This window comes from Peromyscus eremicus, chromosome 13 (genome assembly GCF_949786415.1).
Source record: "Peromyscus eremicus chromosome 13, PerEre_H2_v1, whole genome shotgun sequence".
Classification (NCBI taxonomy): Eukaryota; Metazoa; Chordata; class Mammalia; order Rodentia; family Cricetidae; genus Peromyscus; species Peromyscus eremicus.
Genome location: NC_081429.1, coordinates 56,042,133 through 56,067,617, shown reverse-complemented (window position 1 = coordinate 56,067,617; position 25,485 = coordinate 56,042,133). Strand labels below are relative to the sequence as shown.

The 25,485-nt window shown below is 43.6% G+C and overlaps 1 protein-coding gene across 1 annotated transcript in view; it reads right to left on the bottom strand.

Annotated features, from left to right (window-relative positions):
- The window catches only part of Hecw2 (HECT, C2 and WW domain containing E3 ubiquitin protein ligase 2), a 116,899-nt gene that overhangs the window by 31,185 nt on the left and 60,229 nt on the right, over positions 1 to 25,485 (bottom strand). Inside the window, exons 11-13 of the mRNA XM_059278373.1 lie at positions 22,018 to 22,127; positions 10,326 to 10,446; positions 8,985 to 9,098 (exon numbers count right to left, since the gene is read on the bottom strand). Coding sequence (XP_059134356.1) covers positions 8,985 to 9,098; positions 10,326 to 10,446; positions 22,018 to 22,127 — 345 coding nt within the window. The remainder of the gene's footprint in view (positions 1 to 8,984; positions 9,099 to 10,325; positions 10,447 to 22,017; positions 22,128 to 25,485) is intronic.

Sequence of the window (25,485 nt, the reverse complement as noted above, 5' to 3'; positions counted from 1 at the left end):
GAAAACAAAGAAACGTAAGTAGCACAGTTAAAGCTGTCCAGCACAGCATGGGTAAAGACTGTACGCTCCTCAATGCATACCCACAGGGCACCTGTGGGAGACCTACTGGGCAGAGAAGGGCAGGTACTTGCAACTCTAGAAGTCAATCAGGCTATGACGACAGTGGCGTGGTGGCCCTGTCATTATAACTGCTTATAGGGAAGTCAACTTGTGGCTTCAGGATAGGCCAGGAAGGCCATCCTCAGGCCTCTCTGAGGCCACTCAGAGGTACCTGGAAGCCCAGACCACCCCCATCATGCAGTCTTTTTGTGGCTTCCTCTTCCTCTCCTAGTTCTGGCTTCAGAGGTCGCCAGCAGCAGCAACAGCAGCCGCCGCCGCCGACACCTTCCACTTGGACAGTCTTTGCACACAACCTTCCAACAAAGATTGAAATGCCAGGTCCAGTCCAAGCCTTCATCTAGGTCTTGAGGGGGAACGGTTTCCAACAAGCTACTCCTGGTAGGACTCCATCTTTGGATGCCTCGGTCTCTGGTATCTGCTCCTTCTCTACTCCTGAGCAGGTCACCTCCTTTAGCCTTTTCTCACTGCACAGGTGGGGATCCCCTGGAGCTGACCCCAACCCTGAGGTGTGGCGAAGGAGCTAAGTAAGGCTGAACACTTTCCTTCGCTAAAGCGGGTTGAAGTTACCCCACCTCCTGGGGACGCCACTTCATCTCATTGACCTGGACTGAGGAATTGCCGCCATCAGCTTGGCCTGTGGGCATGTCTAGGTGGTAGTTTCTCAGCTGTTAATGGATGTGGAAAGGCCAAGCCCACTGTAGACAATGGCACCTGTGGACAGGTGATCCAGGTAGTGTATGATAGCTGACTGGGAGATTTCAAGCAAGCTAGTCAGCAGCACTCCTCTACGATTTCTGCTTCAATCTCCTGCCTAGAGTTTCCGCCCTGGTCTCCTTGGATGACAGACCATAATTTATAGGATGAAATAAATCATTTCCTCCCCAAGTTGCTTTTGATCATGGTGTTTATCACAGCCACAGAGATAAAGCTAGGACACCAATTGTCCAAGACATCATGGGAATAATTATGTTAAATTACCTCATTTTTTTTTCTAGAGAAGACTGAGGCCAGGTCTCGAACCCTAAACAAGTGTCCTTATTTCATTTTATGGTTATCCGATATGTCCTGCCCTTCAGTAAATTTTAACTGTCCATCAAGATGAAAACAATATTGCTTATAGAACAGGGCTTGGTAAACGCTGTCCTGAGGGTAAACCTGCCGAAGTCCAGGATATGTAAATAAAGCTATACTGAAATGCACTGGGCTGGCTTGTGTGTAGCCTGTTGCCATGTCCTGATAAAATGCTCAGGTGTGTACGTGCCACAGAGAATGTACGCTGGGCAAAGTCTAAAGGTGTTTACTATCAGTCTCTGTATAGAAAAGCTTTGCCAACTGTTGTTACAAAAACAGGGAGGAGGGAAATGCTTTCTTAAAACATCTGGCTTACTATACATCTTTAGTGAGACTCCTCCAAGGAGCCATAAACACTCTCTGACTTGCTGTGGTCGCTCCTCTGCTGGGCTTTTCACTTTGCAGAGGCCCACAGGATCCCGGGGTCACAGGGAGCTGAAGTAATAGGCAAACCGAGAAAGTGAGCCTGCGGGGTGGTCCCTAAGATTTCACTTTGAATATTTCAATAATACTGCACTTACCAGAGTATATTCTAAGGACCCACGTGTATTTGCCTCCCCCGTACATAAATTTAGATTCTGACCACACTGAGAGCAGGTGATTTTGTCACACCCCTTGTGCTGGACAGTTTGACGTCAACTTGACGCAAGCTAAAGGCATCTGAGAGGAGGCAACCTCAATTAAGAAAATGCTTCCATACGATCAGGCTGTAGGCAAGCCTGTAGGGCATTTTCCTAATTAGTGATCGATGGGGGAGGGCCCAGCCCATTGTGGGTGGTGCCAGCTCTGGGCTGGTGGTTCTTGAGTTCTACAAGAAAGCAGGCTGAGCAAGCTAGTAAGCGGCAACCCTCTATGGCCTCTGCATCAGCTCCTGCCTCCAGGTTCCTGTTCTGCTTGGGTTCCTGTCTTGATTTCTGTGGTGATAAACTGTGATGTGGAATCGTAAGCCAGATAAACCTTTTCCTCCCCAACTTGCTTTCTGGCCACGGTGTTTCATCACAGCAACAGAAACCCTAACTAAGACACTCCTTTTTTGCAGAATGATATTCAGTAGGCGCTAAATACACAGAGCTCCCTGATGCTCTCTAAAGAAAATTAGCATCACTTATATTGGCATTTGGCATTTGGCTGTGTGAATGAATGTGAGCCAGTTTACTATGGGGTGGTGGTACACTAATTCAGTGCCATGAGCAAACTATGCTAATCCCTAAGAAATGACTCAGTCTGAAACTACTGTCACACAAGTGAGTAGGCTTAGAAAGTTCACAGTGTAATATCTTCTAACGTGGTCAAGTTTGTTAAGACAACAATGGCCTTACTGATCCGTTCCTCTTGTGGCTGACGACAAACATATCTTCTCTGAGGAGTTAAGCTGGAAAGCAAAACTCACCTCAGTAGAGAAAAAAACAAACAGCGCCTTTAGAAGGAAATGCACGTTTAACTGGGAAACATTTTATCTTCCTTTTTTTTTTTTTCAACTCTTGAAACACGAATAGAGTCACTCCAAAGCCAAGCTAGTCATTCTCCTTTAATTTGGTTTTAACTCCAAATGCAGAACTGCATATTTAGGAGTATGTCGTGGGCTTCAACTTTCTATCTAGGTCTAGCAAATTCAATGAAACATGTCACAGCAGGGCATGTGGGCACACAGCTACTATAACACCTCTTCCATATAAATAGTTAACGTGACTCATATCACAGGGATCGTTTGTTAAATTCCTGTTTAGCCAGTTAGGTTGGTTCCACAGCTAAAGGCTTGGCAAGGAAATACAGAAACTCCGGACAACGGGTGTGTAGCCACATAACAGCTGCATCTGAGGGCATTTCTGAGTAAGCACAGATGTCGGTAGGGTAGCCATGGTGTCCCAAGCACAGCCTGCTGACAAAGCACTTTACCCATCATCACGTTGCTGGCCTGGCCCACTACGTGAGTTATTAACAGCATTTGACATGCGTTAAGATAGTTAATTTTATTCTCCTATTTTTTATATTTCAACTAAAAATCACCAAAACCAAAATACTTGACCAATGGAAACAGACTGAAAAGATGAGAGAATGTGGTGATAGCCTCAGGAAGTCACACTATATTTTCCCTTAAGTTTATCCAAGCACACATGGCCTAGGCACCTTCTGATTCAGCCACAGGCATTTAGAGCAGAGGAGCATTCACTTTGGAGCCACGTAACAAAGACTGGAGCTGAGGAAGGAAGTCTCATAAGATACAGCTGCACTTGGTGGTACCAAGTCAGAGTGTGGCTACAGAGCATCCTTCTTTGGCAGGTTAGGATGATTCAAATGATGTGGATACCTCTCTCCAGAGACAAAGCAGCAACCCAAGTTCAAAGGACGCCCTACAGCTTTACAGCTCAGACCCCAGTTTGGTTATATGTGAGGACTACTGGTTAATTAATGAGCAGTGAGCGAGGGACTATTTCAAGTCATCCCCAACCCCTGGTTATTTTTATGTCCCTATCCCAGGGGAATACAGAAAGATCCTACAAACAGGTCCCCAAAAGAAAACTTTTTGCATACGCCCCTTCCTAGTCTAGTGTGGCTGGCGAGACTGATGACTGATGTCATCTTGACAGCACTCTGCACATAATGAATTCATTCTTTCTTAAATAAAGGTGCCCTTTACAGAGCCTCAGAGAAGAAAAAAAAAAAAAGAGGCGGAACAATCCCAGAGTCAACATCTCTGTCTAGGACATTATTTCTTTAGTTTGGAGGTACAAGGAATTAGGGAACGGCTTGGATGCCTTCTCAGAATCTACCTGAGTTCTGATACCACATGAGCTTTGGCTGCAAGGATCATTAATTAACAAAAACAACACACCAAAGAAGAATATATAGCATCTCCCATGTTTTCCTCCATCCCATAAGCAACTGCTAGGCAGACCAAGGCTCCTCAGAAATAGGCGACAAACCACTTCTCCCCACCTTTGAGCAGGGTGAGTGTTTTCGGCAATTCTGCCCCTGCTCTCTTCCCCTACCCTGACTTTGTGAGACAACACAACCATACCAAGCTTGATGGGGATCCTAGTCCCTAGAACACAACTCCCAGCTTTAGCCTAATGAAACTACTAATGCCAAGACGGTGCTTAGGAACTATCCACCTTTTGTGAAAACCCAAGGCTATCACAGAGAGTCGTTTTAGTGAAAGAATAAGTTGTTCTAATGCACCTACATTTATAGGTCCAAGGATGTAACTGAAGACAGGCATTTCCAATGGTCTGGGGTTTTTTCTACCTCAAATAGCAACTACATTATCCTATAGACTCCTTACTTCTGGAACAATCTATATATTGTGTTTCAGATATATGTGAAGAATCAGCATAAAGCATAGCTCTCGTTTCTGTGAAGCTGCTATTTTGGAAGACAGGAAAATGCACTGTCATTAAAAGTAAATCCACTGTTCTTTATGCTTTGGCAAAGCTAGACTGACTGTTGTCAGATTGGAAATAAAATCACTGAGATAGTATCAACAATAACTGCAAAGTGCCGATCCCTCTTGGCTAGTATAAAGTTGACACACAATAATACTCTTTGAACGCCAAAATTAGTATTAATTTAGACTTGTCACAAAATTAACTCTATGTACTTACTCTACAGACCGTAAGTGATGACAGAGGCCTATACTGAAACTAATCCCAGAGAAGTCAGCCATCTAACAACAAGGCAACAAGAAAACTCAAAAAGGAAACATCAGCTAAATCTCTCCAAATCCTGAGCAAATGTTTTCATTTGCCAAACCTATTAATTTAGAATTATAAGAAAAGACAGTGCAGCCGGGTGGTGGTGGCACACGCCTTTAATCCCAGCACTTGGGAGGCAGAGGCAGGCAGATCTCTGTGAGTTCGAGGCCAGCCTGGTCTCCAAAGCGAGTTCCAGGAAAGGCGCAAAGTTACACAGAGAAACCCTGTCTCGAAAAACCAAAAAAAAGAAAAGAAAGAAAAAGAAAAGAAAAGCTAGTGCAAAGACCTCTTGCATAGCCTTTATGAATTCCTCTCATCAGTATAGAACATTCCTCATCGATACATCTGATGGGAACCCTAAAGAAGGCCTCTAGCCTCACCTGACCTACCACCAGCTAGCCAGTACCCTCCCACCGTCCTCTCTGCTGATAATACTCAGAGGCAATGGTTGCCTAAGCTGTTTTTCAGGAACTTGGAGCCATGCTTGTTTGTCTCAAGTGGGCCTCACCAGTGTGACGTATTTGACGTTTTTAGATCACACTAATGGTGTGATTGTCCTCTGCACGAGTCCCGTGAAGAGGATGACCATGCATGGAGTGGACCCTATTTTCAGTTAATGTTTCCCTACACTTCAGGCCACCCTGTCTCTTTACTAAGACCTCTAATCCTATCCCTGGGCAGGGGTATCTGTGATTCAGGGCTCCACTCCCTTGGGAATAAACTCTTTCACAAAACTTGGTTCAGTGACTGTCACATTAACGAGCCATTACCGATGTATAACTCTTAACAAAATTCGTACTTTATCCAGACTTCATTCTCTTTCACCTGCTCTCTCTACAATTTCATCCAGGAAGTGTCATTTCATTTAAGCATCACATCTCTTCCTGACTATAGCATTCTCTCAAACTCTTGTTTTTTTCAATGTCCTCAATGGCTTTCGAGATTACTGGTGAGAGGTTCTTACAATATATTGGAAAAACTGGGAACTGTCCCGTGTTTTTCCTGTAGCAAGACTGATTATAGATTTGGGTAAAGTGTTGTTCTCACATGAAGGACACACTGAACACATGACTTAGGACTGAGACAATGTTTGCCAGGTTTCAACAAAACAAACTCATTTCTCTTTCTGAATTATTTAGGGAAAAGTCGCTATGCAACCCACACTTATGAAATTCTCCTGAGTTATTTGGAGAGATTTTCCTTTCTCCCATCTATTTCCTCATTTGAGCATGTGTTCATTCACTTGGAGTTACAATTCAGTATCCCTTTATTCATTCATTTTGTAGCTGAGATTATTCCCACTTTGGTCAGTGGGGACTCTGTTGGCTCCTGTGCCCTGTGGCTCTGGCCTTGTGAAAAACTTCCCCACTTTGTGGAAGGTACTAGGAGACACTTCCGGCTCCATCTTGGATATTCTTCTTGTCCCAGGCCTAGAGTCAACACTTTCTTCAAGGAACCTTGGCACTGGAGAAAAACTAGAAACCAAAATCCAAACAACAGACATATTTGTTTTTAAATGCCAAACAGTAGACTTAAACCCAAAGAACTTAAAACAATAAATAAATAATTTGACAGCATTAAATCTGGAGAAACAGAAAAGTTCCATTTATAAAATTCAATGGGAAACTCTGGGCATGTTTTATAATCTAGAAAGAAATATGCTTTCATGTGATAGTCATTCTTTGAAAAGTTGTTTTTTTTAACTTTCCTGTAGTTTTGAGGTTTCTGTGTTTTTCAGCAAGAGAACCATTTTCTTTTTCCAAAGCCAGCAGATGTATTCTCAGTACCCTGCATCTTATGTCCTAGCTAAAGGCTACTCACATGAGAGAGCCTGAGTCCAGAAGCTCGGTATCAATAACCCATGCCTAGAGGAGTAGATTAAGGGACTGTTTCTGGTAACTGAGACCCCTCCCCAGACACACTCTCTCTGTTTTCCCTTTGGTGTCGTGGGAAGTAGACGTGTGACAGGGGCAGGAAGCACTTGATTACCAGAGGTCATCAAACAAAAAGGAATCTAGCTCTGCTTGGAACTAATCCCATCAGTTCAGAATATGGTAGACCACTTCAGGATGACAAACATCTGTTCTGTTCAAACGTACCCACTAGGGCTTCTGAAGTGTACTTCTGATATCTCAACAAACTCTGGCCCAAGCCTGAAGTACTAATGTACATCTGAAGACCCAGCTATCAGCTCTTTGGAGACTGAGGTCACTAGCCTGAAAGTTCACAGCCAATCTGAGCAACACAGCAAGATCGTGTGTCAAAAAAAAAAAAAAAAGTCTGTGGTTTAATAATAAGAGGAGGCAGCTGGAGCTCCAAGAGAAGAAAACATTCTCATCCAAACCAGACTCATCCTGTAAGGAAATAATTGACATCCCTGGCATACCTGTGAGGAGGCTAACGACACTTGCCTCTGTTTTCAACCGCGCACCTGCAGCTTTAAGCAGATGAACACAAGTTCCGAGTCTATTTACATGTGTACATTAGTCATGAGACACTGAAGTCCAAACTTCATGTGTGCAGTCACTATCTGGAATGTTAAAATGCATTCCAAGGGGGGGAAAAAAACAACAGGACAGACTAAAGATAAGGGGTGTTTCTTAAATCCTGGTACGGTCCACGGGTGTGAGAAGACAGCTTTGGACACTGTGCTTTCAACCTCCATCCATCTACCACACACTGGGCAGGGCGGGGGAGAGGGGGCAAGCTGGTTGGCTATCACTACTATGGCTCCTTAACCTTCTTCACCACTGGCTAAGACTCAGAGGGGGGTTCTTAAAGCGATCCAAACTACTGGGCTTGGTAGCACAGGCTGGAACCCCAGTGACAAGGGGGTGGAGACAGGAGAACTGCAATTTTCAAGGTCTCACTGGGCTACGGACTAAGTTCAAGGCCAGCTTGAGCATTCTGTTAAGACCCTCTCTCAAAATAAAAACTAGAAAAGGGCTGGGGATTAGATCTCGGAGTACTGATGGAGCATCTACGCAAGGCCCAAAGTTTCTCAGCACTACTTAATAAACAAATACCCAAGCCAACAGTGTCCAACAGAACACAACCAGAGTTTGGATGACTGTGTGGCATTTTTTTTTTAAATTAATCATCTATTTATCTTATATCCCAGCAGCAGCCTCTTCCCGCCACCCCACTCTCCTTTCCCAGTTCACTCTCCCCACTTCCCCACCTCCCGCCCCCAATCCCCTCCTCTTCCATCTCCATCCAGGAAAGGGCAGATCTCCCATGAGTATTGATAAAACACGGCACATCAAGTTGCAGTACAGTAAGACTAAGCACCTCCCCATGTATTAAGCCTGGGCATGGCCTTTTTTAATTGTGTCTAGTAGCTACAAGCTACAAAGCAAGCCCTGAGTCCTGAGATAGGAAGGAGGAGGGGCCCATGAGGGAAGTTAGCTATCAGTCAGAGGCTATGCTAGGTCTACCTGGGGTGCCGCAGACTCAGTGTGGGAGCCTCAGCCCTTGTTTCCCAACCCTTATCTAGATGAGCACACTCATGGAGGAGTCATGTTGCAAGGTTTGTTTACAGTAGGTGGTTATATTGGGAGGTATGCTGCCCTCCCAAAGGAAGAGAACTGGAGGCGGGGACGGGAGCGGAGGCATTGGCGTGGTTGCTGTGGGCACCTCTGGGCAGAGCGGCAGGATCTGTGATTTTGAACTGGGGCTTATTGAACAGGCGACACACGTTCTACTCAGAGCGCCAGGGTGGAAACCAAGATGTAAACTGCAGTTCCTTGTTCCCTTCCCCTCAAAGCTCCAGCGTTTTCCCTTTCAAAAGGTGGATAGACGCAGAGAAGAGCAACCAACCCGGCCTTCTCACTGAAAGAATGAATTATAGGTAACAGTTGTTTTCATTAAAAAAAAAAAAGTATATATATATATATATATATATATATATATATATTACATGTCAAATGATTTAAAAACCAGAGGAAGCAACAACAACAACAACAAAAAAGGCAAATGTTTAAGCGTCTGAGCACACTTCCTGCCAGAAGGACTTCCTGTTCTGGGAACCGCAGATGCGGAGAAACATCCGCTCTGCAGCCACAGCCTGTGTTGCACAGACCACTTCTCTGTTCCACTTACCCTTCTTCCCCGACGAAGGTGACATACAGTTTATTCCTCTGCAGGTCTTTTCTGGAGTAGCCCATAATCTGATTGAAAGCATCTTCCAGCAGGTGGTCCCTTCGGATAATTAACCTGTCCCCAGAGAGACGATGTGGAAAGTGCATTAAGAGATGATTTCTGCTTCCTTATCTCTCTTGACATTGAATGTCTATGTACCACAATTAACTAGGTGAGGAGTGAGGCTTCTTAACGTCATTGCTGTCTGCACTTGAACACCAGCAAGAGCAAAAGTTACCCAAGAGAATCACGGGTAAATCCCTGGCCTGTAAAAAACCCACGAGTCCTCTCTGAGTAGCCAAGACATTTATCCCAGAAAGAAAGAGGTCATACCACACACACACACACACAGAGAGAGAGAGAGAGAGAGAGAGAGAGAGAGAGAGAGAGAGACAGAGACAGAGAGAGACAGAGAGACAGAGACAGAGAGACAGAGACAGAGAGAGACAGAGACAGAGAACTAAAGAAAGAACAACACTATAAAGTAATCCTTTAAGGCTGGAATGCACCTAAGCATGGAATTCAATTATTGAATGTTCAGTGAGACAAAGGAGGGTGTGTGTGTGTGTGTGTGAGTGTGTGTAAGTGTGTGTCCTACAAAGCAGGAGAGTTTACAATTGTACTTAATTTAAATTAAGTGAATCTTGAGATTCCCCGAGGGGTGGATAAAAATGAACGACGCATGTGACAATCTACTGTGATGACGGCAAAGTCATCTTCCACAGGTGTCAACTCACTCTCAGTGTCAACAGTGACGATGGGAATGACAGGGAGCCTGAACTTGGGAAGACCTTGGTAATTCCAGTATGAGAAAAGCACAGTTCAGAGAGATACGGACTTGGGGTTGGGCGGATGTGTTTGGAGGTCCAGGAAAGTGGAACTGACTGTGCCTGGGGCAGTAAGCATGGAGGCTGGTCCTCCCTCGGGCACTCAGGGCACAGGGTGTCTTGTTTGTTTGTTTTTGTTCTTTTTTTTGAGACAGGGTTTCTCTGTGTAGTTTTGGAGCCTGTCCTGGAACTCGCTCTGTAGCCCAGGCTGGCCTCAAACTCACAGAGATCCACCTGGCTCTGCCTCCTGAGTGCTGGGATTAAAGGCGTGCGCCACCACTGCCTGGCTTTGTCCGTGGTTTTACACAGTCCTAGCTTGATTGAAAAACCATAAGCTTACTAGTGCTTAATTCCTGAACATTTTACATCATTACAGTATAATTTATAAACTCCAAAATAACAATGCCCATTAAAATAAAGACTGCTTCCTACCCATTCACCATCTATAAACGTGGTTTGTGTCATTTCTACTTACTTTAATTTCCCTGGGCCTTGTCCATATCCTTTTGTTTCTAACTTCCTGTAAAAGTTCCTTAGTTTGGCTTCGAAATCTCTCTTGTAAGGGGCTGGCGCCCGGGCATTGGCACGCTGAGTACCTGCAGCAACCACAAAAGAACAATCTGGATCCGTGCCCTGTGCCAGCACCGTCACAACACCATGAAAGACCACCACAGGTTAACAAAGGAAACTGAGGCACTGCTTTCGGCTTCTGGATCACACACACTCTCACACACACACACACACACACACACACACACACCCAAAGATGAAGGCCTGAACATAGCTTAAGGAAGGTCTTATGAGAGACTCTTTGTCACTTTTCGACTGAGAATGAAGACCCTGTTTAAACTTGCTCACGTGTTTCTCAGATATGTTCCCCTTTCCATACAAACCAGAGTGAGTCAAAGAGTTATTCATGTCTAAGGACAACTATTCAGGACGGAGTATCTCTGTTTGCTGTTGAAACAGTATCATGGAAACTGTAAGGGAAGTCACAGGGAGCCCCATGAAGATGTTCTCAGATGTGCATGACATTTAAGGATGATTTTAGAGATACAATTACATTTATCTTACATTGCAAAATAAAATGATTATTCTAAAAACAGAATTCAAGCATAGCTGTGAGAGGAATTTATATCTTGGAGTTGCACAAAGAATAAGCAGTATTATTATTGACTGCATTCTCATAGAGGCTCTGCTGACTCCCCATAGGAGGCCTTACCTTCTTGTAGGAGGGAATAGGGGGTGGGGTGGGGGAGGGGAAGCTGGAGAGACGGGAGGAGGGAAGAGGAGGACCTGTGATTGATATGTAAAATGAATAAAAAAGTTTTCTTAATAAAAAAATGTTTACTGCATTCTCAATGTGTCAAGTACCATCAATAGCAATAGATTAAAAGCATGCCATTTATTACTAATAAAGTGTTATTTATAAGGTATAAATATGACATGGCTTCTTCCTCTTTCCACAGAAAAATCCATGTGTCACAAGTGATTAGGTAGCATGCTGGGATGTCAGGCTGGACACAGGACAGAGGCAGAAACTAAATTATAGTCTTGTCCTTACACAGCATGCGAGTTCCATGAGATTGCTTTTCCTTCTTTTTTTCTGGGTGTGTGTGTCTGTCATATATGTGGGTTTGTTGTTATTTGTTTTGTTGAGACAGGAGCTTGCTAGTTACCCTAGATTGGCCTTGGATTTTCCAGCCTCCTGCCATGGCCTCACCGTGCGTCAATTACAGGCTTGAGCCATTGTGCCTAGCAAAAATTTCCTTAACAAATGAGGAATTACAGAATAGTTATTGACTGCTAATCTTGTGTTATAGTCAACAATGGATGCCCTGGCTGAGAAGGCAGAAATAAAACATACCAAATAATTAAGTCTTAAACTGGAATGGATAGAAACTGTAGAACAGAAGAGATAAAAACTATAGCCCTGGGCTATACCCATCCTCAGTCTACTGTTTGCCCCCTACAGTTTAAAAAAAAAGCTAGATTAGTTGCATTTAAAAATTATTATTAGATTTCAAGTAAAAGAAAAACATGTTTTTCTCTTGAAAGTTAGAAGAAATCTTACAAATGGCGTTAACCTCCTAGAGGAGACAGGTGGATGCTTCCGTGGACTCCACTCCCACACATCCACTCAGTGACACAGGCTGGCTGCCTGACCTCCTGGGTATTTGCCTTTGAGATCAGTAGTAGAGAAGATAATAGTGTCACAGAAAAGTAATGTGTGTGCGAAGATCAGAATGGACAAGACCTCAGGGAGGAGCTTAGCTGGAGCCTAAGTGGTTAATTGCCAAGTCCATAGGATGCAGAATCACCTTGGAAACAAGCCTCTGGGCATGTCTGGGATGGAATTTCTAGTTCTGGTTAATTGAGGTAGGAGGACCCACCCTAAATGTTAGTGGCACCATTCCAGGGTCTGGGGGTCTGGGAGTGAATGAAAAGAAGAGGGCTTGGTACCTGAAATCCATCTCTCTGCTCTTTGATTGAGGATGCAATATAAACAGCCACCTGCCCCTGCTGCCACGTCTTCCCTGACACGATGGACTGGATCCCCTTTAACTTTAAACTCAAACAAACCTTCCCTCTCTTAAGTCCCTTTCTGTCCGGTATTTGGTCACAATAACGAGAAGATTAAGTAACACTGAACGTGTAAATAGAAAAGAGTCTGAATTTTATACTGGTTCAGAGAAGCAAGAACTAGACTAAATATTGAATGTGTGTTCAACAGATGCTGAAGATGCTCCATAACCGAGAGCATGGTGCGCATGCTGGAGAGACAGGGGCTGGAGCCAATCAGAAGAGAGATTTAAAAATTCTGACGCTGGTGTTGGGAATGGGGGGGGGGGGCTGCACCTTTACAGAATATTGAGGAAAGGAAAGGGAACAATGCTAAAGTGGTATTTGATTAGAGAAATTCTCAGCAGAGGGTGTAGGGCAGATGAAGGGTGGGAAAGAGGAAGAAGGGCGGGAGGGCGGAGGAGCAGTTAGGCGTTTATCCTGCAGTTGAGGCCTGAGGGGATGAGAACTTAGTCAGGAGTGTGGTGACTCAGAGGAACCCCGAGCATGCGAAACACAAATTAGCAGAAAAGCAAGGGGAGGAATGGGAAGCTCTGATGATAGCAGCATTTCTTAATACTAATGATAGCTATTGTTTGATAAGCACCTGCTGTGCATTAGGGAGAATGCACTTTCCATAGGGGGAGTCTTGAGAAATCCTCACACAGAGTCAGTCTGTGAAGTGGCTATTAAAGGTTTTCATCATCACTTTGCTACTGAAGGAAATGAGGAAGGAGCTTCCTGTCCAAATCCTATGCCAGGGACAGGAATTTGGGATTTGACAAGGTCTACTGGAGGCTAAAAGCAGTGTGGGGAATGATGTTGGCACCCAGGGACACGGGAAGCTGTGTAAATACTGAGTTGGATGTGGCAGTCATGGATACTCTACGGACCCTGGACAGGAGAGCTCCCCGGAGTTTGCCTGAGAGATCAGTTAATTGCTGTGGATGAAATGTTAGTGTGTATATGACACTGTGCAGTGTCTACGTCATAAGACGCTCTCTGTGTGTTGGCTGTTAACATTACGTGCATACATACTCAACACACAGGCAAACACGTTGGAGCTTCAGGGATGGATATTCACAAGACTGGCTCCCGACCAGTAATCTGGAGGCTTGTCGAAGAGCTAAGAGTTAAGTCATGAAGAAAACAAATGCATTCACCCTCACCAAATCCAGGAAACAACAGAGAATCCCAAGCAGGGGTTCTCAATCTTGAGTGCATGTTCGAATCTCTTAGGAAACTTTAAAAAAATTCCAAAGTTCAGGCCACACCCCAAACCATGAATGACATCAGAATCTGTGGGGGTAGGTACCAGGCCTCAGTGTTTTCTACAGCTCTCCAGATGGCTCCCAAATACAGCCAAGCTGAAGAATCACTTACAGGAAGCAAGCTCAACTGCGGCCAGTGAGACACGGGGCAGCAGCGTCCAGGAGCTAACACAGGCGGGACACTGGCTGCCTGTGCGCTTGAAGAGGTCATTGTACCACAAAGACACATGAAGCACAGGGCTGCTGCTGGATGGATGAAGGCCAAGACAGTGCACTCGGCCACTCACGAGACCCAAGAAAGCTGGGAGAAGCTCTACGCTAGTGACCCAAGCAGCCCAGAAAGTGGCCCACGATAAATCGGCATCAATGGGAGTCGTGGATGGAAAACAGAAAGATTAAAGACTGAACGGAAACTCTTTAAAGACTCAAAAGGCAACGTCATTCTTTTTGCTGATTACTTTAAGAAGCAGCTTATACACTAAGACTATACAACTTGAGGTTCCTGAAAGGCTGTAGGAAATCCCACGATGCATTCGGTCACTCTCAGTACAGATAAATTAGAAGTTAGCCCTGCCTCCATTTACACTCTAGGTAAGGGACTTAACAATGGAGAGTCGGCTAACAGAAATGATTCGAGGCAAACCATCTTTTGCTCATAGTTCTGTTATAAAAAATAATCTCATATACTTCACTTAAAATTACAGTAAATAGTGCTGTTAGCCTTTGTCAAATTCTGTATTTGTTTTTAAGTCTCACGTAGCCCAGGCTGGCTTCAAACTCACTCTGTAACCAGGCATAGCCTGAATTCCTGATTTTCCTACCTCCAACCTTTCAAGTGCTGGGATTATAGGCATGCGCCACCCACCACACATGGCTCAGGACCTGTACTTAAGAAACTTATTAAGAGAGATTGGGAACACACACGTGAAGTGGGTTGGAATTTTTTAGAGAGGTCTGAAGGAAGGTTTGAAAGGTTAATAGTAGAGTATGGATTTTCTCGTGAGCCAGGGGATGAGACAGGCAGTTTGGGAAAGACCTATGTGAGGAACCCAGTAGGAAGCGACTGTAGGGCAGGGTCGGACGTGTGACCCAGGTAAGGATGGGATCCTGAGTGGGCTTGCAACTGAGTCTAATTGGTAGGACTTCATTCTTCAGTCCAGGAAGCCATTGATGGTTTTTTAACAAAATCAATCTTGAAAGAGCTATATAATTGCAGAGGTTAATCCGGCTTTAATATGTACACCAGACTCAAGGAGCTAAATTATCCTATGTCAGAAACAGACTAGAGCTTCATGGGAATTGATTCAGTGGTGACTGTCAAGCTGTGTTCCTCATTTTAAAGTATGGATAGAATTCTGACCATCTATAGTTTTGAACAAGTATTATCCTTATTAATTCTGAGGGGTTAATTTTGTTTTGGGAAAGGATAGTGTTATTAGAGTAAATTTAAAAAACAATATAGAAATTTTCACCGCTATGTTGTTTAACATAACTTACAAAACTGTTTATGGTTAAAATAGTAGCATTTTAAGAAGTATGGGGGCGGGGTCTTGTTATATAGCCTAGGCTGGCCTGGAACTTGAAAAACCAGAAATCTTCCTGCCTCCACCTTCCTGAGTCTGGGATTATAGGTATGAGCAGCCATACCCCAACCCAGCTGTCACATAATTAATACAAGTCAGGTTCAACTGCCAAGAGCTTCCAGGGGAAGAATGAGGTTATTTTGGTTCCAGAAACCAAAAAAATGTTCTTGGAAGACTGAGCTGATAGAAATGTATGGGAACCACAACCACAATTGAAGGCCCTTTCTCTCAGAGAGCTCTTTCAGTCTTTAGAGTCTTACCAAAGAGAATTGCATGGGGAAAAGTCGGTTGCTTCTAGGAAGTGACCAATTGGAAAATAGACTTCATGGATGGCTAGTACTATGTCAAGTGTTTGCAGGAATATTTTTTTAGTAATAGCTATTAGAGCTGTTATTCTTTGTCACTGCTGGGTAAATCTTAAGAACTTTCATACGCTCTGTATGTTTTCAATATACTGTTACAACACTGCGTAATTACAAACTATAAAATTCTATCTGACAAAGTATCTCAGGTGACACTAGAAAAATTTTGGCGTCCAATTCTGGAGAAGCCTGTACTTCTCTGCCTCTGGGTCCTGGAATCCAGTTGTCTTTATGCTCTGCTCTGAACGGAGTTGAACCTTGACTACACAGCTCCAGGCTTCTGTTCTAGTTCAGTTTAGAGGCCCACTTCTTCCCTGGTGCCCTTTCCAGTTACACACACATACACTTTCCCCTCAATCCCCGTGACAAGCTTTGTTGTCGGACTATCTTTGGATCACCAGACCCCAAAGAACGACACGGGGACTTCTTATTAATTATGAAAGCATGTCCTTTAGCTTTCCCCAATTGGCCTTTATATGTAATTAACCTGTTTGTATTAAACAACATTCTGCCATCTGGCCTTTTACCTTTTTTCAGTATGGCATGTCCAACATGTTTGTCTGCTGGTGAATTCCATGCCTTGATTACTCCTCCTCTTCCTCTCTCTCCCTGGAAATCCTGCCTAACCTCTCCTGCCTAGCTATTGGCCATTCAGCTTTTTACTAAACCAATCACAGCAACACATCTTCACAGTGTTCCACAACAATCCCCCATTGCTAACAATGAGCAAGCCAATGAACACTGCAACATGTCTAGACAGCCTCATCTTCTGGAGCAAAGCACAACACTGTTAAGAGGGAACACCCTGGAGACAGCTTGGACAAAGCACAGATGTGCACAGATGTGCACGTCCTCATATCTATCTCCTATTTTCTAAGAGCAGCAAAAGTCCTAGATCTACGGATGTTCATATACATGCTACTTACTTTTTTCACTGTTCAGTTTCTTTGGTCCTGGGGACTAAATGAAGGGTTCCATGTATGTGCCAGGCAAGTAATCTATCATCTAGCTGTACACTCAGCCTACTTTTTTTACTTTTGCTTTGACAAGGTCTCACTAAGTTGCCCAGGCTAGCTTTGAACTCACTTCAGAGCCCAGGTAGGCCTTTAACTTGCCATCTCTCTGTCTTTGCCTCTCAAGTAACTGGGATTACAGGTCTAGGCCATCAGGTTTGGCTCAAACCATTTACCGAAAACAAATTGGTAACTGCGGTTTTTCAGACTTGGCCAAGAAGTAACTTATTAAAAGGGGAACACTGAAGGGTATACCAATAACAGACACCCCATCCTGGCAGTATTGGGGTGAGGACAAGGAGGATTAATAACAAAAAACAAAATATCTATACTAACTGGACTCAGGGGGTTATTAATGGCAAAAATAATAAAGAGAGGACATGACGCTCAGAGGGAGGTGGGTGAGGTACTAGGGGTAGACAGAAGACAGTACTAGTGGGTAGATTTGATCAATATTATTATATGAATGTACAGAACTTCCAAAGAATAAAAATGATTAAAAATTAATAGTTATATCATAACTGTACTGAGCAGAGGGGGAAAAAGATGAGGAGGGCTGGGAGGAACAGAGAGACATGTCTCTAAGAGGAGGAGGTAACATACGCAGCCAGTAATAGTCAAGTCTTTGTGGAAAGAAAAGATCCTTTTGGGGAAAATAAATCCCTCTCATGCTCCATTCCATTGAGACGACCCTGATGAAGACCCAGGAGGCTCCTCAGTGCTATGAGTCCATCCAGTGACCTCATGCTGCTTGCACTCCAGTGGTCACCACAGCTGTGAATTACACTCAGACCCAATGACACCCCCCCACCCCGTACACCATGCAGTACCTCAATGTACCACAAATACAAAAACAAGGACAAAAATAATATGCATGAAGAATTTCAATAAATGGGGTGTTAAACAAATTCTCATGGCATTGACATCATAGTTTTAGTCCCCTGGAAAATGCACACAAGAAAGTATATCTCCAATATATTAGACAAATTAGGTGTCACTGCATCTAAATTCCTAGAGATGTGCCCCTAGGCAAACTCCTTGGTTTCCTCCTTGGCATAGTAAACCATATGATGTTTGCAGGGATCCTTTCCTTCAGACACAGCTGAAGTTGGATTGGCATTATAATGGTCCTAAAAAAATAAACCTTCACATTCCAAAATTTTGATGAGTTTTAGGTGAACATTCTCACAGCTGCAGAAAGCAGTGAGTCAAAGTTTCCAAAGCCCCTTTTCTCTTGAAAAGACATGTAAATGTGCTTGGAATGAGGAAAAATATGGAAAGATCACCGGGTTCCTAGGCATTCAGAGTGAAGATCATTAAAATTTATTATTGTCATAATTTTCACAATATCATTCTCAAACCACTAAAACGGGTGAAATTCTAGTCACAAGAAAAAGACCGGACCACTTAAAAAATTATTTTTGAAATGTTGATTTTACGCAGCCAGCAAAAGGTCTGGGAGAAGCAGAAGCCATTTTCTGAAAAATATATTCCTCCACAGGGAAAATGAGGTTAGTGAGGCCTGGCTCTTCTCACGTGGAGTCACTTACGGCTGCTTCCACTACTATCAAGCAGTACGTCCCACTCTCATCATCAAATCAAACCCGCTGGGATGTGGCCGCCAAGAATATGGAGATGATTTGTTTTCCTGCAAATTAAAACCACCACAAACACTGCTAGCAATTTAGATATGACTGGATTACACATGTCATTGGAAAAATGTTTTAACTCTGAGTTCCCAGAACACACTTGATTACTGCCATGAATTATTTGTGGGCATCCGTGATGCTAAATGAAGATGTGCACTCTGTCACATTTAGAATGCTTGCACAGGATGAAAGAATGCTTAGGCAGACTTCTACGGGGGTTTGGAAGACAGAATCTGATGGTCTACATTTTTCTCAGGGAGGAAGAATCTTGGAAAAGGCCTAGGGAAAAAAAAGGGCTGTGGCTGGCATGAGCCGAATTCCACACGGCTCTACATGTTTAATCATAAGAAAGCGAGACAAAAAAGACAGTCCACGAATTAGCAGGCACCCTACTTAAGACAAAGACCTCTCCAAATGATTCAATGCCTAACACAGCCAAGCTCGCAAGTCGCGAAGAAATGGACTCATGCATGCCAGTAATGAATGGAGGGGCAAAGTGTACTTCTGTGTTTCCAGAAAGAAAGAAAAAGAGAATACATTAATGTTTACTGGACATTTGCAATGCAAGGGACCCCTGCCCCCATCGCCATTGCCAAAACAAAACAAAACAAAACCAACCACAAGTGGTGAGATGATTATTAATACAGCCATTTATTTTTAAAAAGGAAAGATATTTCTGCCAAGAGATAAACTGTCAAGTCTCTCCATTGGTTAAAGAACTCATGGAGGCTAGCTGTGAATTCTGACGTCCGCAACACCTTTAAACTTACCGGAAGTGTCATACACTGATTTCCTTTCACGTCTCGTCCACTATGTGTCTCTCTCTAACAGCTCTGATGCTGACTTGTGTGTGTGTGACCTGTGGTATACCACTTTCTCAAAGACTGGATGACAGCTCCTGTTTCAGTCAGCACCACCCTGAGACTTGAGTACACACACATTCACCTTCCCTGGCAGAGAGTCCCTTCCTTCAGTTTTCTGCTTCTGCTGACTGTGCACCTTTGTTGGTGACAACTATACTTTATAAAAAGAGCATTCTACACTGGTGACATGCACTGAGAGCACCACGTACCATGTTGCACCTGGCACAATCCAATATATCACCTACTAGTTTATAGCCTGCTTTGGCAATGATAATTTATAACTTTGAGTTTCACATTTCATGGTCTCTCTTGGGACTTCATTCTTTCTGAATCCTCTGAGCATTTGGCTGTATTAACCACACCTTCCTGGAAATGAACTCCCCTGGAAACACTTTCCTAAGTCTACTACAGATCCACTCTGCCTTTCGCTCACTCCTCCACCTTAGCACAAGCCTTAGACACTAGAGTTCTCTGTGTGACCATCCTGTTTTACCCTCTCAATACTTCCTCCAATCTATATTCCAGACTGCAGGTCTCATGACACTGAATTCCTAGCTGTCAATCTGTATGGTCCAATTTTCCTTGGTATCTCCTAACTATGTTTTCTACTTGTCTTTGGGTATCTCAGACTGAGAGCCCCCAAATGTCTCAATAAAATATGTAATAAGTCGAACTCATTTTACATTTCTCTACAAGTTAAACCCTCTTCCTTTCTTGGCAAGTGGTGCCAACATCTGCGGGGCATTGTGGGGAGAAAGACCTTCTAATCTGCCTTGGCTTTTCCTTACCTGGCTCAGTCCTAACGTCTCAGCATGTTACACGCCCCATCCATTTTGCCGTCAAACTGACCTTCAGACAACAGGCTATCACTGGCATCTTACTTTTTTGCAAAGTTTCAGAGGTTTCTTCAAAAGCCAATTTCCTAGGCATGGTTAGCAGAGCCAAATGCTAAAGATGTGGTCCAAAGACAGGCAAGTGGGCTGAAATTCATGAAGTTATAATGACCTTTACCAAGGCAGGGTCTGTACTGAGTGGGTCACATAGAAACACCTCAGTCTGGCCCGAATTTCCAGAACCACCTTCCATTTCTGTTCTTTCTCCTCAGTATTCCCATTGTCTGTGGTTAGTACATGCTACCCCTTTTAGCTAGAATGTCTCTCTGTCTTTGGTCCATGTGGGGAACTTCTAGTTCTTCTGATTTTTGTTTGCCTGTTTGGTGCCCCCACCCCCACCCCACCTAGTGCTGGGGACCAATCCCAGAGCAAAGCAGTACATTATCACCCAACAAGATTTCCAGCCCCGCCTGGCAAATCTCACTCACCTCTCCTCCAAGGTTCCCTCATACCTGTTATCTTAATCCTCCCTAACAACCATTCCCACACCCACACACATATTCCCAGATGTCTCACCATTTCAGCACTGACCACTGAGCTCCAGAGTCACTGCTGACTCACCACCTCACCCCGAACCCTTCCAGAGCAGAGACGATGTTATTCATCTTTAAACCACATGGTCTAGTTCAGTGCTTGGATCATAGTTGGATGCTCAATAAATCTGTGTTACACAGACAAATTAATAGAGCTTTTCCTGTTTGCGGTGTTCAATTAGACTGCAGCTTTATTACCACAGCAACGTGTGAGAACACATGCTACACATTAAAGAGCATGGCAGCTTCCAACGACACATCTGAAGTCTGGATTTCTACCGAAATAGTTTTAAATTCTATAAAAGTCTGAACAGCACCAACTATAATAAAGTTGTAGTTGACATTCTGCCAACATCATGGCTACCTTCCCTAAAAATTCGCTTCGACAAAGCTCCGCTTACACCATTTACTCAGCCATTCACTACCCCTCAATTCACATCTATCTCTTTCAAAAGAATTCAGATAAGTTTTCACTCATATTCATCTCCCTCGTATCATCTCATACAATATGGGGAAGATATCCAAGTCCATTATACCAAAGAATTTAAATTCTATATCATTTCTTGAGAGTGGAGACATTGTTTTTATTGTCTATCAAAACTGTACCCTCAACCAAACTTTTTAAATCAAAAGAGCTCACCTAGTATTTGGTGCCTAATATTTTCCAAGAAACGTTAGATACTAGGCAGCAAAATTCAAAGTAAATTCTACACTGGGATGCATTATATTGTTGCAGAATATGTGTGTATACTGTGAAGATGATTCTTTGCCAAGTCACTTTCTGTGATCCCGAGAATTGAACCCTGGGCCTCATGCATGCCAGATGGGCATTCTACCACTGAGCCACACCCCCAGCTTTTGCCAAGTCACCTTCTGATTAGTTTAATAGAAAGCTGAATGGCCAATAGCTAGGCAGGAGAAAGGATAGGCAGGGATTCTGGGGAGAGAGAGAATGAGAGAGAGAACTCTGGGAAGAAGAATGGCGAGTCACCAACCAGACTCGGAGCAAGTAGGACTTGCCGTACTGAGGAAAAATAAAAGCCACATGGCAGAACATAGGTTAATAGAAGCAGGTTAATTTGAATTAGAAGAGCTAGTTGGGGACAAGCCTAAGCTAAAGGCCAAACTTCCATAATTAATAATAAGTCTCCATGTCATTATTTGCAGGCTGGTGTTCCAAGAAAGTCCAACGAGAACAATTATTACATTATACTACTAACATTTATCCTCCTGTTTATTATCCTTCAGTCAATGAACGTGCAAGGACACAAGTCACAAGGGGAAAAGTAGCAAATAACACACAGCGTCTACCTGTAGGCAGAGCGCTCCCGGCTCGTGCTCTTAAAGCATTCCTATGTACAGCGGACAGACAGACAGACTCACCTGGCTTGTGCTCTTAGAGCGTTCCCACGTACGGCGGACAGACAGACAGACTCACCTGGTGAGTTCTGGGGAGATGACGCTGGGGAACCTCGTGGGGACTGACAGTAGCTGGGGTGGAGTAAGGCATGTGGAGGCACATATGACATTATCTCTTCCTCAAATAAGCTAGGGAAAGACACAAAACAGAATACACACATTAGCCAAAGAGGCCGAGAAAACCGCTTCCACAGTGAGGAGGAGGAGGAGGAGGAGGAGGAGGAGGAGGAGGAGGAGGAGGAGAAGGAGGAGGAGGGAGAGAAGGAGGAGGCCTCCTGTGAAGCCTCTTGTGTTCGCCTCCATGATGATTTAACAGGTAGTTTCCTTCCACAGTTTCAGACCTGGAAACATCCATGCACAGGTAAAACACAATTTTGTTGTGGCATTTTTAATGTTCTCTGTAAGTAGTTATTATGCTTGAGTTTTACCCACCTCCCTCAGTCAACAATACTGTAGTCTGATATCTGTGTGGATACATAAGGATCTAGGGTATTCCTTTCTTTTTTTTTTTTTTTCTTTTTTTTTTTTTTTTGGTTTTTCGAGACAGGGTTTCTCTGTGTAGCTTTGCGCCTCTCCTGGAACTCACTTGGTAGCCCAGGCTGGCCTCGAACTCACAGAAATCCGCCTGGCTCTGCCTCCTGAGTGCTGGGATTAAAGGCGTGCGCCACCACCGCCCGGCACGGTATTCCTTTCAATGGCTGTATATCAGGTCATTCTATGAACATACTAGTTTATTTATCCCTAATTTTTTTTTTAATATTTACCCTTTCCCCATGTGGTAGTTTGAGTGTAATTGCCCCCATAAGCTCATAGGGAGTGGCACTAGGAGGTATGACTTTGTTGAAGTAGGTATGGTCTTGTTGGAAGAAGTGTGTCACTGTGGGAGCAGGCTTTGAGGCCTCCTAGGCTCAGGATACTCCCAGTATCTCAGACCACTTCCTGTTGCCTGCAGATCAAAATATATTCTACTCCAGCATCATGTCTGCCTGCATGCCACCATGTTACACCATGATGATAATGGACTAAACGTCTGAAAATGTAAGCCACCCCAACTAGATGTTTTTCCTTCATAAGAGTTGCTGTGGTCATGGTGTCTCTTCACAGCAACAGAAACCCTGAGACATCCCAAGTGTCTGCTTTTTATCATCAATGGCACTATGGATGTCCTCCTCTACATGGAATCTTCTTCATGTGTGAGTTTCTTCTTGTGAACGTGATATACACACCAAAGAAGAGTTGCTTAGTAAAAGCACATACCAACCCAACCCAATCCAACCCACCCCAACCCCCACAGCAAGCTCTGCAGTTCAACTAGAATTGTGGCTAGTTACATGTCTACATATAGGATGGTATTTGACCAAACATTCACCCCGACATTTTGTATGTGGTTAAGACATCTTCAAAGAGCACACACACTCACTTTGGTGGACTTCAGTGTTTACAAAAAATGAGGGAATAAACTAAATCACCATCACACAACGGTAAAAAGTTAAGGACAATGGAATTTTATTTTAAGTGCAGACATAAGGTCATCTACCTTAAAAAAACAAACAAACTAATATTATTTGAATTCAGTTCTTATATTTTAATTTTTTATGAATATTATTTTAATATAAACCTACATGTATATTTACATCTTCTAGCAGGTACATGGATTTTTCATTATCTGCTTTCAAAGATGATGACATTTTCTAAGTGTTTAATCTGCAAAGAATATGAAAATGTATTTGAACTATGACAAAATTGGGGATGGAGTGATAGCTCACTGTTGGGAGTACTTGCTGTTCTTATAGAGGACCTGTACTCAGTTCCCTGTACCAATATGGTGGCTCACAGCCCTCTATAACTCTAGTACCAGGGGATCTGACTCCCTGGCCTCTGTGGGCACTGCACACACACACTGTGTATACACACATGCCAGCAAAACACCCAGACAGGTAAAAAACAGATACATAATTCTTAAAAATATAAAAACATTTTTAGCCTTTTTAATCATACAAGATGTTGCCAATTTGTGTCCCAGAGAAGTCGTCTCAACAGAAACTTCAATCTCCCCAAACCGGATACTAGGAGAGTACCTCAGCCCCATTGGGCATCATCAGACTTTTTAGGTGTTAGGATTCTGCCTCCACTCCAGCTGCATGACCGCACATGCGCAGTTCAGGAGCTAAGCAAAGGGTCTTGCATCTTACATCATCCCTGTGCTGCGTGATGGCACAAGTACACTTGCACAATCATGCAATCAGCGCATGCGTGGCGTAGCTCCGTAAGCCTACACGTCCAAATTCAACCATGTAGCATATAAGAAATTCATGTAGACAATGATCTTTAACAAAGTACAAACATTTTAGCTATAATTAACTAAAATATTTAAGACTATACCTTCTAAAGATTATTTCGTTAAAGACAGATGGAGAATAAGACTGTCAGCCATGGTCACACCATTTTGAAAAGCTTTTGGTCTGGTGTCACTGAGACCACAGTAATCCGAACTCCAGACGTAGTTTCTTAATCCCTGCCTCTGCCCCCTGCAGACCCCCTGCTAATGGCTGGTCACTCTGTTTATTCATCACCTGACATTCTTTTACCCCCCACTCACCATTCTTCTTCGCTTCTAGTAATGGCCGATTGCAGGCCAAAGGGACACTTTTCAACCTCCTTCCCACTTCCCCTTCTGCCCTATAACTAGCCCAGCGTGTGTGCATATGGGGTTCTCGTTCTTAGGGATTCTCCTAAATGAAAGCCTGTATTGTCTTAAGTTGCTTCTTTCCTTGTCTGCCTTTCCTGCTACTGACCTTTTCAGAGACGTCTGGTTTTTGTTTTTTATTAATTTATTTTTATAACAAAAGTACACACTTGGACAGAAACATCATATTCTGGCATTAACAGACCAATAGTCTTCCTGACTATCTGATAAGCTATACTATTTTCAGAACTAGTTCAGTATACCTCAGTTAAAAGGGTCGCCTGATAGATTGAGAAGTGACACCCTGTCCCCAAGGGTCTTCAGAGTTAAGGGAAGAGAAACAGTTTGGGGGAGTGACTGCACCTTTGGAATCTTGTTTCATCCACAACAAAGGACTAGCAAGAAATATGGCAACAAACACCAGGAGGGAGAAAATCAGAGTCAGGGTCAAAAGAAAAAAAAAAAAAACCAAATCAAAACAAAACAAAACCCCACAACACCTTGGGGCCTTTGGCACTCAGGGATAAAGAACTCACTGCCTGAGTGCCCAACTGTCACTGTTGCCTTTGATCCCAGGGAGACCTCCAGGGCAGCTTCCCAACCAGTGGGTCCTGCAAAGCATTATTGTAGTTGTGATTTGCCTATGCTTGATGGATGATCTCAAACATGAGAAAGTTTTGTGAAAACTTTACAGTTGCCCTGCCAAAGTACTCTAAAATCTAAAACCAAACCCAATTTAACCACCGTGAAGGAAAATGCAATGGGTCAGTGCCATGAAACTCCGTCAAACTGGCGGGACCA